At 56.2% G+C, this 14,205-nt stretch overlaps 1 protein-coding gene across 1 annotated transcript in view; it reads right to left on the bottom strand.

The window, feature by feature from the left end:
• Positions 1 to 435: 435 nt before the first annotated feature.
• Positions 436 to 14,205, bottom strand: part of PRIMA1 (proline rich membrane anchor 1) — a 58,226-nt gene continuing 44,456 nt past the window's right edge. The window contains exon 5 of the mRNA XM_045561641.1: positions 436 to 3,556. Coding sequence (XP_045417597.1) covers positions 3,454 to 3,556 — 103 coding nt within the window. The 3' untranslated portion in view covers positions 436 to 3,453. The remainder of the gene's footprint in view (positions 3,557 to 14,205) is intronic.

The raw sequence follows: 14,205 nt of genomic DNA, 5'->3' as shown, positions 1-14,205 counted from the left end.
CCAGCTGACTCTTACTTCCCATGATTCCTATAAGCACTTGTCACATTAGGGTGACCTGCTTGTCCCGTTTGCCTGGGACATTTCTGGTTTTATCTCTGAAAGTCCCGGGTTCGGGAAAATCTCTCGGTCCCAGGCAAACTGGGAAGGTTGTTTGCCCTATTTCCAATTAAGTCAAGGCTCAAGGTGGTGGGCGGGGATGATGAGGGCCAGGATTGCACTCAGAAGTCCCCATAAATACTGACCTTGAGGTGCTGGGAGAAAACAATACAGAAATAAGGCACACGAGGTACCCAGCCCAGCCCAGGGACATCCGTCCCAACACACATGCCTCCGCCTGCCCTGTGCTTCCCACCCCGCACCCAGGGCCCAGCACCCACCACAAACAACAGCTGACAGCCATCTTTATAAGTATAGTTTTATTGAAAATAAAAAACTCCTGGTGCTTTCTTCCTCGTAAGTAGCATACAGCCCACCCCTGATGCTGCCGGTACAACGCTTCCCGTGCAGTCTCAGCACAAAGTCAACACTCACGGCTAGCTGGCGGACAGGACCGCGTCGACTTGTGTATTTGCCCGTTGACAGAACTCCCAGGAACGAGCGTCATCTCCCTGCACACACGGCACACGGCGAAGGAGGCAGACGTCGGGGGATTTACACTCATGCATTACTCGTCTCGCACTACCTGGGCGGCTGGACTCACACTTGGTACAGATGCAGAGAGTACGGTGATTATACATATAGATATCTCTTTAAATATATATGACTATATAGAATATATATGTTTATGTTTTTACACCTCTTAGTCTTTCTTCCAAGACTTCCCTTAGAAGCTTCTCAGGAACACCTGAAACCTCTGGGAGATCCTGCATCTCACCGAGTTCCAAAGTTGGGCTCAACTATGAGAAGGCTGGAAAATATCTGTTTGAGAGGACGAGGAGGAAGGTGCACTTCATTCTCAACCTCTGAGCTCGGACCGGTCTGAGGGTCGGTCTGTGTTCGGGGGCTGTGGATTCATTTTAAGTCAGAGGTCTAACTAAGCTCAAATACTAGGCGGGCACGGTCTTCAGATCGCTTCGGTCTCAGACGCTAAAAATCGGGTGAGACTCTTGCTGTGCCACGAGATGCATCTTCCGAGTATCTGGTTCTGGGTCTGGGGGATTGGTCCTCAGTGAATCCTTCTTAAAAACCGGCTTTCACCCACTAGGTGAGAAGAGGGGAAATGTATGGACAGACTGGAGCCCGGGTGTGTCAGTGGCTCTGGGAAGGGGCACAGGCCCCAAAGCATGATGATGGCTCAGCTGTGGTTCCTTGTCAGGGAGCCTCACCTGGGGCTGAGGGTTAGGCTAATTGCAAAATCGGAGCCTCCTCAATTTAAGCCAAGGTCGGGTGGGTGGGACCCGGCAGGTGAGTGCAAAGCTGCCGGCACTCCACGATCCCTTAGCCAGAAGTCTCCCCTCTGGCTGAAGTTGCCCTCTTATCACTCCTGAGCTTCCAGCCAGCCAAGGCACAGGCTTCTCACTGGTGAAGCCCACAGCGGTGTGTGTTCAGGGCGGGGGTACTGCCCAGTTGTCTGCTTAGGGCGCAGGCAGGGGGTTCTGCAGGCACCAGGAGGTTGCAGATTAGGATTAGGCTAATTGCAAAATCCAGGCCTCCAGTGGGAGGGGCTGCCAGGTTTCCCACCCCTGCCCTGCCACTGACCCACATCCTCTGGCTTGTTTGTCACCTGGCTCTGCGTCCCAGGAGCTCTGTAAAGTGCTCACCTGGCTGGGGGCAGGGGTGGCAATGAAGAAAGCCATCGGCAGCGCTGTGCCAATGCCAAGGTGCACTGGGAAAGCCAGATCCAACTCCAAACCTCTAACGAGTCCTCAAACAGAAGGCAAAGAGAAAAGAAAAAAAAAAAAAACCCTTTGTGGGAGGGTGTGCCCCAGGCCTATCCGCAGCCTGCACCGTCTGACCTGGGGGCAGGACAATGACACACAGACTGCTCTGTGGGTACTAGGGTATTTAAATGTTCTGCCCAAATGGGGACTGGTTTTCACGTCTGTCAGTCTTCCCCCCCGGGTTTGAAAGCCTTACCTGTAGCCCAAACTCCTGCCAGAGAAGGACAGTGGTGGCTAAGGAGGCAAACCAGGTCCACCCAGCTAAATCCCTATGTGGCTTGAGGGTGGAACCATTCAGTGTGCCGGTTCCTTTTGAGCAAGCGTGTGGGGTGGTGGGGGGAGCCACAGGGACAGGGTGTCCTCCTAATCGGCCAGGGCATGCAAATTCACAAGGCTGCTGTCTCCGTGGACCCCCTGATGTGCCCCATGGGGCAGGTGGCCACCTGGGAGACAGGCCAGGTGGGCGGGGGCGGAGCGGTTGGGTTCACCAAGCCTGGAGTGTTCCTCTCCTCCCATCCCATTCATCCTCTCATCCTCCAACCACTCTGGAGGGCTCAGCACTTTTACAGCATAGGACCACGGGAATAGACATTTAGATCACCTCCTTCTAGGTGAGGCGGGGATTGGGTCTGAGGACCATGGGGTCAGGCAGACTCAGCGCCAGCCTAGTACAGAGTGCCCGCAGGGGGGTTGCCACAGGTGGTGGCCTCTGCCCAAGTAAGGCAAGGCCTGGCTCACACGGATGCATCAGTTCCTATGGGGTCAGGTGTAGGAATGAGTCTGAGAACAGGTGCAGTGGCCACTGCCCTTGCCTGGAGGTTCCTGGCTTAGGCTTCAGGGAGTCATTTTGCCCATGGAAGGCCAGATACTACCCCCGAGTGTAAATGAGCCTCTTTGCTCGGGAGGGGATTTTGCCGGCTGGGCTTGCAGCCTCCATGGCAAGCAGTCAGGAGCCGAGGGCCCCCTGCATCAGTGGGGACAGAAGGGAGAAGGCAGGTCCTGAAGACTGAAGACAATCACGGATGGGGTGACAGACAGATGGATGGGAAGCACCTTTGAAAGGGGACGTCTGTCTCCTGGCTGTGCCAATGGCTTCTGTTGGGAACGTCAACAGAGAAGCAGGTGGGCTTCCTGGGAGGAGGGGAGGGTTTCAGGAAGGGGAGTGGGCCCTGGATCACCTTTCTTTTTGGTAAAAGGGGAGGCCTCCCCACCCCAGTAGACAAACCAACCCCCCATCCTGGCCTTCATCAGTGCGCGGGCTTTAGACAGCAGCTGGGGGCAGGCGGTGGATCAAATATCAGACAAGGAGGAGGGTGTGGAGGGTCTCGGGTGGTGACGCTGCCCTGGTGCCGCATGCAGAGTCAGCCAGGCTCAGCCTGGTGTCCGAGCTACCCCTGCCCAGGCCAACCAGAGGCGAGCCTGGGAAGAGGATTGTTTCTCCTTTGGGAGGCTCAAGGCCTGCAAGGCAATGAAGTCCTGGACAAGCCCAGTGTCAGCTCATGTCCATCTGCTTTCCCATGTCCGCTATGCCACCAAGGTGTCCCTCTGGCCAGCAGGTCCAAGGCTTGCAGACTCACACCACCGCGTTGTTCACATCCACCCCTTTGCTGCTCTGTGAAGAGCTCATGGGATACTCAGCAACACTGGTGCCATTTTCGTCCTTTCTCAGTGGTTTCCTGGAAGGTGGGAGGAGGCAGGGAGGGAGAGGAGGGGTAGGCAGGGGCATGGTTAGTTAACAGTGACTGTTGTGGCTGTGCTCTCTCAGCTAGCATCTGTGCTCCACGAGTCCCAGGAAGCCACCAGGCTCCGTTCTGTGTTAGCATCCTTGGGCTGCTAGTCCCTGTGGGGTCAGTCAGAAGCCGGATGTGGCCTTAACCAGGGTGCCCATTTAATTTGTAATGAAAACCAGGGCATGGCTGAGAGTGAAAGAGATCTTGTAATAACAAGGCAGGGACAACAGGCACAAATCAGGGCTGTACTGAACAAATGGGATGTATGGTCAGCCTCTGATTGAGCTTTTTGATTATGAGCAGAGAGATATGAAAATTTGGGGGTGCTGACAGTTGGATTTTGCAATCTTGCCTCTGTGTGATCAAGGCAAATGGGAACTGATGAAGGGGATGGTGGTGATGGTGACGGTAGCAGTGATGGTGGTGATGGTGATGATGGTGGTGGTGGTGGTGATGGTGGTGATGGTGATGATGGTGGTGGTGATGATGGTGATGGTGGTGGTGATGGTGGTGATGATAGCAATGGTGATGGTGGAGGTGATGGTGGTGATGATAGCAATGGTGATGGTGGAGGTGATGGTGGTGATGATAGCAATGGTAATGGTGATGGTGGTGGAGGTGTTGATGGTGGCGGAGTTGGCGATGGTGGTAATGACAGTGGTGGTGACGGTGACAGTGGTGGTGGTAGAGTGATGATGATGGTGATGGTGATGATGGTGGTGGTAGTGTTGATGGTGGTGATGATAGCAATGGTGATGGTGGTGGAGGTGGTGATGGTGGTGGAGGTGTTGATGGTGGCGGAGTTGGCGATGGTGGTAATGACAGTGGTGGTGACGGTGACAGTGGTGGTGGTGGAGTCATGATGATGGTGATGGTGGTGAATGTCCAAACTAAATTAGTACACATCAGTGGTTCTTGAACACTTCACATTAAGCCATTTGAAACTCATTCCAGAGGCCACTTAACCCCAAGAACCACTTCTGTTCACACAGGGGATCAGGAGGGTTGGGAGTGTGGCTTTGAGAAGGCTCTTGCGTACTTGCTGAGGTCCTAGAATCACAGTGCTACTTTTTGGCCTGGCTCAAATCCCACTTCCTCCCTCGAGTCAGGCAGGAGGGCTCAAGCCCCCAGCCTGAGTGTCTACATCCTTCTGGTCTGGGCTGTACACTGTGTAGCCCAACCCCAGGCAACAACACTGCAGGCTCTTGGGCAGATCTGATGACCATGGGCTGTAGCCCAAGGACCTCCTGTGTCCCAGGGGGTGCCGGGGCTGAGCTGAGGGCTAAGTTGAACATTTATGCCATTGTCAAGAGCCCAGGCATTGATTGCTTCTGCCTTCTCAAGTGTCCCCAGAGCCTCCCCAAAGCCATCATCAGAAGCGCTAGTACTTGGTGCCCAGTTTCATGGCCATGGGATACAGCTCTGACTGAGTTAGCTCAGAGGAGGGAGGGCTGTGAGGGGTTAGCAGTACTTTCACGGTGGGATTGCCAGGCCTACTCAGAGACCACACACCGAGCTCAAGCCTGTTGACCAACTGTTCCCTTTGCTCTTGCAGTGGAAGTAGCTCACAAAACACAGGAAGGAACCCAAGGCACTCACTCTGGGGGTCAAGCCCAGCCACTGTGGCTTCTTTTAGAAATGCAAGATGCAAACCCACACTTCCTCCCACGGTGTGTTGTGCTTTGTGCAAAGTGCTCTCGGTCGCACAGATTTCCTTGTCTCTTCACACGGTGGTCCCCTGAAGAGCTAGGCCTGGATTAGGAGATTCATTTCATGGGGAAACTGAGGCTTAGTGAGAGCTCTGACTTGCGCAAGGACCCCCAGATGGTATGTGGTGGGGCCGGGACCACCACCCATTACTGCCATGTCCTGGCCAGACATCTTCCCATGAAATCATCACGGGCTCTGGGGGCCGGTCGGCTGGGGCAAGCCTTCCTCCACCTTCCCCCGCAAGATTCCCAGAGGTTCTGCAGGGTCCTCCAGAAAGCCTGTCTGGTTTCGCTTTAACTCAGCACACCCCACGTTATGCACCTGACAAGCCCACTTAGGTAGGTGCTCAGAGATGCTTTCTGGAACCTTGTTCATGACGGGCTCTGTGGGAAATGATGGGGTCTGCAGCCAAGCTCTGCCCCTGGGCCTCTTCCTCCCTCTGTCCCCTTCTTCCCCCCTTCTGTCCTGCTCACCCGCTTCCAGGGAGGCTTGAGCAGCTCTGACGCTGCTGGGTGGGCTTGGGTGGGCTTGTCATCCCACTCTGAATTTGCACGGCCTGGGCAGTCTGGGGGGTGGCATTTTCTCACAGTGAGGTGCACAGTGCTGCCCCATGAGGCCCCTGAAGACTTCAGAGGGATAAATTTAACATCAATATATGGGGGGGAGGAACGATAGACATCAGCATCAGGATTCCAGAAAATATTAACAGGCAAAAAACTCTGGGCCCAAGGCCACGCTGCATTTTTCCTGAATAAACATTAAATCTCAGGCTTAGGGCGGAAAAATCGACTGCAACAGGTCCAGGTTGCAGGAGATCCGGCTTAAGGGACTCCAGGGTGGATAATGCCGAAATGAGGAAGGCGGCGTGGAGCTCCCTAGACACAGGCAGAGCCTGGAGGGCGCGGCTTCCACCCTTCTTAGGGTGAGGTAGGAATGGGCAGGATGCCTGCAGGCAGGCAGAAGAGGAGAGATTTCTGAAGCCAGGCTGCAGCTGTGAGACCCCTTTTCACGCGGGGGTCGGGGAGAGGTCCCTGGGGGAAGAGGTGGCCAAGGAGCGCTGGGCAGGAAGCAAGCCCTGCCGGAGGGCACCTGGGGCCAGGGCGAGGTGGCAGCGCCTGCTCAGTTGCTCAGCAGCTCGTACACAGGAAGAGAGGCAGGGGCGGGCAGGGGCTCCTCCTGGCAGGGAAGGCAGCTTTGGCCTGCACTGCCTCTGATGGGAACATTCCGCAGCCTGCACATGGCGAGGGGACAGGGTGGCACCTGAGGGCTCTCCTGAGAAGTGCACTTGGTCTGTGCCACCACCAGAGCTGAGTCCCCAGCCACCCTGCTCCCAAGGCTGCTGCTGAATCCACTCCCGGAGCCGTTTGGGGATCCCCTGGAGCCCAGCGGAAGCTGGATTTCACCCAGAGAGGAAGGTGGCTCGGCACTGCAGGGTGACATTGCACAAGTGCTAAGAGGCAGATTATCACGGCTTAGTAAACCCCTGCTCTGCCATTTCTGGCCGTGTCACCTCAGGGGAGCTACATAACCTCCCTATGCCTCAGTTTCCTCGTCTATAAAATGAGCACAGTTGGTGTCCATTTCATAGGCTTGTTGGAAGGATTAAATATGTTAATGTATGTCAAGCACTTAGACAAGCGTCCGGCATACAGTAAGTGCTCCGTAAGTGTTTGTTAGAGCTCAGTACTGCTGGTGGAAGGTGTTGGCATGGAGCTGCTCCCATGGCTGGCGGCAGCCCAGGTTCTCCATTGTGCACAGATTTCCTACCTAACCCGTGCCCGGTGAGGCTCCGGAAATGCTAGAGAGTTGCTAGGACCAGCCTGGCTCTGTGGCTCCGTGAGCCACCCAGGGCTGGTCCCAATGAACCAAGGAGAGGCATTTCCACCCAGGTCCAGGCAGAGATGGCCACAGAGGGCTCCCTACATGGCATGGTTCCTAGAAGCCAAGAGAAAGGTAAGTGAGCTTCTCCTCAGCTGTGCCCGGGCTCCTGCCTGCAGGACGGTGGGCTCTCCCACCTTGAGCCGTCTTCTCCCGACCTGGGTCTGCAGGCAGCAGGCACCCCACGTTCTCTGCTCGGCGTGCTGACAGCTCCGGCCACACACGCCAGCAGTCACGATGGGCCACTGCAGAAACCGTGCCTCCCCTAGCACTTCTGCCTGGGCAGGGAGGGCCAGGGCACAGGCACCCCTCGTGGGCCTTGCTGACAGGGATGTGACAGCTTCCACCCTCCGCCTGCTGCCCTGCTGGGGAAGCCAGAGGCTAAGAACAGCTCTGAGGAGCCTGGGAAGGGAGGGCTGCCAGCTCTCTTCCTGTCGAGTGCGCCCCCCACCCCCGTGGTTTGTTTTCAATGAAAGGAAGGTTGAAGGTCCCAGACTCACCTCTTCTGAAGGCATTCACCCTCTCCACCACCCACGCCTTTCTCACACACACACACATCGCATACATGTATGCACACATACATGTATGCACACCCCATCCACACATACACATGCACACATATACACACATGCATGTACATAATACATACATATACATATATGCACATCTGTACACACACATCCAAATCCGCACACACACGCAGAGCTCCACAATGAGACTGTGGACTGCACACTTCCCCAAACCTGGGTCAAGAAGCCAGAAGAAGCCTCTCTGAGCCCCCAAGGCTGCCACTGTGAGAGGCGGCAGCCCCACTTCCAGCCCCCATTGCCCAGGCGATGGGCGACAGGTGTATGTGTGGCTGGTGATCACCCTCGCGTGTCAGAGGAGCCAACCGTTTTGACCGTCTCCCTGGGCGCGTGTAGCCACCTCTGCTGAGCAGTCTCGGGCACCTGTGAGTCCCGTGGGCCTGCACTCTCCCCTGGGAGCTGCGTGCCAGGGAGGGCCCGCTCACAGACCCGCGACTGTCCCCACCCTAGAGCACTGCTCGGCAGCTGGGAGTTTGTTCTGGGCAAAGCGCTTCCTGGCCTGGATATTGAAGGAAGGACTGCAGGGTCACATAAGAGCCCTGGACAGGGGACTTCCAAGCTAGCTCAGGCCTCAGTGACTGTCCTTCAAGGCCCTGAGATGCCAGAATGGCGCTGGGGGTGGAGATCCCTGTGGGAGCTGGTGTGGGCAGAGGCAGCCCAGACGGCGCCTGCCTCCCTGAGGCTCCAGGAGCTACGCCTCCCTGCCACCCTCCTCTAGACCAGGGGGTGGGGTGTCGGGGGACACCTCTGGGTGGAGGTGACTTTAAGTTGAGGTCTGGTGGGGGTACCAGGCAGAACAGGTGGGGACAGACAGCCACAAAATGTGGGCACGTGCTTGGATCCCAGAACCAGGTCTTGAAACCTCCCTCTACCTGGTTTTACTGTCACAAAAGGCTTTCACTGGCCGTGGGAATACCCAGAGCCATCTGTTCTTCTTAGAGGCCAGTTTCCAGGCGAGACCTGGGACAGTCCAGGAGGTCTGTGCTGAACCCTGGGGTGGTCATGCCCCATCAGGGCTCCCCTATGCCCAGAGGCTGGTGAGGTCAGGGAGGGAAGAGGTCCCAGCTGTCCTGAGCCAGCCAGTCTGGTCACCATGGGCCCACCAGGGCCACCCGGCACTGCCTGGTTCACACACAGGCTCCTACAGCAAACAAGGAGCCTGCAGATGGGGTCAGCCTGTCCACCAGCGCTCCCAGTCTCAGGCTCAGGGCACTCACTTCACGGAGAGGAGTTTCCCACAGGTGGTTCCACTTCCAGAGTCCTCTGAGTTTTCACAGAATGGACTTGTATGGCCCGAGGACATTGGTATCAGCTTGGCACCAGGTTGGCAGTAACGCGACTGACAGTGCACAAAGGAGTAGATTGCAGCAAGTTATGGGAAGGACTAAGGTGGCAGAGAACTGGATGTCCAGGGGGAGAGTGACAGGAGTCCGAGTGGCATGAAGCACCTGGCCCTGCAGTGAGCAGGACAGAAGCCAGGACGGAGACACGTGGGGCGGGAGAGCCATGAGCAAGGGGTTGAGAGGAAGAGGAACAAGGCCAGGGGCGAGCGGGCTGGGGCAAGGCCTCTGGGCTTTATCCTGAGCAGGGTAGGGAGTCATCTGAGGCCTCCTTAAATCAGGATTCCTGCCTAACCCTCGCCCTGCCCCATGACCTTGACTCCGTGTGTTTGGAGAGATGGGTTCAGAGAGGCATGAATTTCTTGGTGACAGAAGAAAAAGGCCCCACGAAGTAGGGACCCGTTCGGGTTTCCCATGGGCCGGCCCTGAGCACACTGCTTAGCTTTCTGTCAGTGGCTGTCCACAGTGCCACGTGGCCTGGGCTCCATGCCCCCTGCCCCCAGGATGCCGGGCATGAAGGAGGCTCCTCCCTGCTGCCTGCCTCACACGGCCAGGATGGGACTTCATTACCCGCTGCGGAGGGTGGGTCTCTGGCAGGGGGTAAATGAGTCCAGATACGCATCTCAGCCCAAGGCAGCTTGGGCAACCCATGCCCCAGCCCCTGTTGGCCCAATCTTGCAGGGAGGCCTGTGGTGAGGATGGTGGGAGACGCTGGCATCTGCGGCTCTCACTGGGGAAAGAGCCGAACCCCAGGCAACCTAGAAGGTGGCAGTGAAGCCCAGTGGAAAGGGTGCTGGCCCAGGTGTTACAGGATCCAGCCTGATTCCGCTACAAAGCAGAAGACTCAGCTCCTGGAGTCCAGCCAAGGTACCGAAGGACAGAGGATGGGCTCTGGGCAGCCTAGGCCACGCATCAGTGCTCAGCCCTTGACCAAAGGAGACCCTTCCTCCGAGCATGCTAACTCTGACCTGACTCACAGCACAGCCAGCCGCGGGCGCCTGGATTCCCAGGCAGAGAGACCGGATTTGGAGGCCTCCGGGTAGCCAGTGCTACTACAGGGACATTCATGAACAGCAGGGTCTCAGGCACCCAGTCACTGCATTGAGCCCCAACCTGGCCAAAGAGACTTTGGCCCATAAGATAAGCTGTCTCAAGACCCCAAGGATCCAAGTTGCATTCAATATGGATTTCTTGCTCCTGAAAGTTTGTGGTAAGCTAAGGATGGATGAAGAGGTTCCACTCCTGTCCTGAATTCCTGGTTCTCACTGCTGGCCTCTTGGCCTGGCCCACTTTTTCTTCCCCTGCCCTTCCTCTGGCCCTGGCTCTGTGGTTCAGCTAGAGGCTGGAGCAGGGGGTGGCCCCTGACACAGTAGGTGTGTCCTGTGGGGAGGACAAGGAGGTGACAGATGGCGGGGGCTCCTCCATGGCATTCACAGCCTGGGAGTGTGTCATGCACAGGTGGGAGGGAGGCTGTGCCGCTCTGAAGCTTGGAGAGGGGGCTGCTGAGTCACTGCACGTGCACTCGAGCTAGTGTATGGGGAAGGCTGGAGATGGGGGAGGGGCAGACACAGCACGGGGTCTGGGAGACAGGAGCTGGCGAAGGGCCGGGCCAGGCATTTAAAATCGGATGCACATCATTTATTGCAAAAGCAGATTCTACTTCACTTAGAGAAAAACATGAATTTTCTGAAATTCTAAATAGTTTGTCAATTTAAGAGGTGGAATCTGGCACGTCTATGGAAACAAGCCCCATTCATGCCACTGAAACAGCCACTGAATAGTTACCACGTGCCAGGCACCACGCCCACGCCCGGCGCCGTCAGGGAGAGATGAATAAGATGAGGTGACCGCTCCCCATCTACCGTGTGTGCCACACAGTCACGCATACACACGTGCATGGGCACGTGGGCACGGGAGCACCAACATTACACCTCCCCACAGCAGAGAGCAGACTCGTAAATCCAGGGAGAGCTACAACTCTAGCAGTTGGGCAGGGAAGAGAGAGCTCTACGCTGGTCCAGGACGACATCTCAGAGGAGGTGACATTTGAGTCAGGTCTCGAGAGCGAAGCAGCAAGGACTCAGCTGGAAGAGGGTGGGGGAGGGCCCTGACCACAGAGAGCTCCCTGAGTGCTCAGTGGCCCAAGAGACGGGCTGGAAACTTCTGGGACCTGAGCCATTTCTCTTCCCCATCCATGCCTCAGTTTCCTCATCTGTAAAGCAAGGGGTTGACCCATGACCACGGAGGCTTATTCTGGCTCAGAGTCCATCGGAAACGGATTTCCACCCCTCCCTGGCGCTCCTGCTGCCTGGGTTAACCAGGTCTTCTCCGCAAGCTGCACATTCAGTCAAAACTGTCCTTTCTCTGGGCTACCTCAGAGCTCCAAAAAGAGTAAATTCTAAAAAGAAAACAATTTCACTGACTAACTTTGTATTCAGTAGATGATTTGGGAAAGATCTTGAAAAAAATCCATGAAGGAATCAAGCTAGAGATGAAGGAGTGCGGTGGGGGAGGGACAGAGAGGGCTGAGGGTAGCCAGTTCCCACAGAGGAGCTCAGAGCACATTTGACATTTTAAACTACAAGTATGTGTACGTATTACTTTGATAAAAATAAAAATTAAATTAAAAGTAGGCAATGAGTGTGCCAAGCCCTAACAATACCCTCTGATCATCAAGCTCTCTCAAAAGACGTGCACACCATGCCTGGCTCTGTGGGAGGGGAAGGAGCCCGTCTCCTCACCCCTCGCCTCCTCCCTGACTCCTCCGTTAGCCTCAGTTACCCATTTGCTCCTGCACGTGCTTGATCTGCTTCCTCCACGAGCAGGAGGAGGGCTGGACTCAGCCTTGTTTATCTCTCCATCCCTCTGCCTAGCCTAGCCCCTTGCACACAGTAGGTTGCTCAATAAACACTTGCGGCCCAACACTGACTTACTGAGCAGCCCTGGGCCAGTCAATGGGTTTTCTAAGGCACCATCAAAGAGACTTGAGCATTCGGAAGTGCTCATCCTGCTGGAAGTGGCTGAACCACAAACGGCTGATGAGCGCCAGAGCCCAGCAGGGATGCGGCGCTCCGCACACCCGGGGTTACCCAGGCACGGGGTTACCCAGGCACGCACACTCAAGCCACACCCAGGAAGCAGCACCCTTGCATACTGTCTGCAATTAACGATCTGCAGGATCGGCCAAACTGTCCTACGGTCTTTTATTGGTCTTTGAGCCAATAACACCCTGTAAATGCGAAGGAAATGGCTGTCAAATGACTTAATGGCAGATGGAGAGCGGAAGTACAGCACCCACGCCGAGAATGGCCATCAGAGGCAGGGTGCTTCTCCCGTGCCTGGAGTGTGTGGGTGTCTCCACAGAAGGGGTGTGGAGGGGGTGGTGTCATCTCCCCTCACACACGGGCTCCTCTCTGAGTGAAGGGGGTGGCCATCGGAGAAGCTGCCGATGCCACACTGGGAGGGCAGCCTCACCTGGGAGTCCAAGGCCTGTGGGGCTCCCCCCAACCAGGGTCTGAGATCTGGGCCTCCTCCCCAGGCAGCGGGTGCCTTGTGCCTTGGAGCTTTATCTCAATGACTCCCGATGATCTGGGCGTGTTTAAGGTTCATCTCCCACCATGGGCTGAGACTCTCGTTGTCTCCGCTCACAGAGCTTTGGGCTTCCCTTTAGCCTTTCCTCTCTGACTGTAATCCATGGTTCTTTGGGGCTGGTGTGGTCTGATTAACCTCTTCTCCTGCCAGATGGTGTGTGCAGACTGGCAGGGACTGCACCTGTGGCCCCACTGTAGCCCCAGCGCCAAGCATGTGCCTGGCGCCTGGCCCAGCCCTGGGAGCATCGTGGTCGGCATTTACACATCTTGACTGGGTGTCAGTGGTCCTCCTGCCATCTTGGGGCAGGGAAACAAAGGCTCAGGGAGGTGGAAGGATACTCGGGGGACCACCCATTCACAGGGAGGGAAGACTGAGGCCCACAGAGAAAAGTGATACCCACTGAGCTGGGCTGGGGCTGGGAACAGACTCGGGGGCTTGACGCTCAGTTTGGCTCTTACAACAAATCCAAGAGGTCCTGTTGGAAATATGTGCATGTCCGGTCTAGGGGTGGGAAGACGCCTGGTTGTGGGGCACCAGGGTACAGAACGCTCACGGGCTCTGGGATAAAGAGGCTTGTTCACAACAAGCTCGGGGCAATGAAGCCACTGAAATGCACACTGCATGGACTCCCCAGGGCTGGGAAAGCCCCTCTGGGGTTTGGGGTTGTTGACAGGGGACTCGGGGGCCACTGCACGTGCTCATCCCAATTCAAGTAACGTCCCTCCTCAGCCCCTTGGCTTCGCCAATGCGCCTCTTCTAAGAAATCTTCCCAGACACCAGGTCTGGGCAAGATGCCCCTTCTCTGGGCTCCACCAGCCTTGGAGCACCGTAGCATAATGCCCAGCACAGAGGTGGGACTTGGGGAACATTTGCTGAGTCACAGGATGAAGTGCTGATCCACCAAATCTGCATCTAGGAAGTGCTGATTGGAACCCCGCTCCTGCCAAGGTCCAGCCCCCCTTCGGCCAGGCCCTGCAGCAGCCTTGGACACAGATGCGAGGGCACAGCAGGGTGCTCCTTCCCCATCTGCAACTCGTCCTCAGTCTCCTCCTGTCCCTGCCGAGGCCTGTGCTCCCGCGGCCAACACCCCCAGATGCCAAGCCGGCGTCTCCAAAGTCACCTCCTCTCTACCCCAGCTGATTCTAGAACAATCCTCCCAGCCATCTGGCTCCAAATGGCTGTGTTGGGGCCATTCACAAAGATCTCTTGAAAATGTTCCCCTAGGACTTGAGGCTGTGAGAGTAAAAAAATTAAAAAAAGGGAGGGCTCATCACTAAATTCTCCTTTTAATGGTTTCACAGTGACATGGGATGCTTTTGTTTCCTAAGAGAAAAGGCATGTTGTAGATGAATTATTGACCCAAAACAATTGGCAGTGAGCAAGAAATCCTCCACTTTGGAGAGAGATGCAGCCAGGCATCTAGCCGGCTTCCCGATGATGCGATCTCTTACAGCCCAGGAGGCAGGGAGGGGCACTTCGCTCTCCTCCG

The sequence above is a fragment of the Lemur catta genome, chromosome 1, assembly GCF_020740605.2.
Source record: "Lemur catta isolate mLemCat1 chromosome 1, mLemCat1.pri, whole genome shotgun sequence".
NCBI classification, from domain to species: domain Eukaryota; kingdom Metazoa; phylum Chordata; class Mammalia; order Primates; family Lemuridae; genus Lemur; species Lemur catta.
This window is presented reverse-complemented; position numbering and strand designations above follow the sequence as displayed.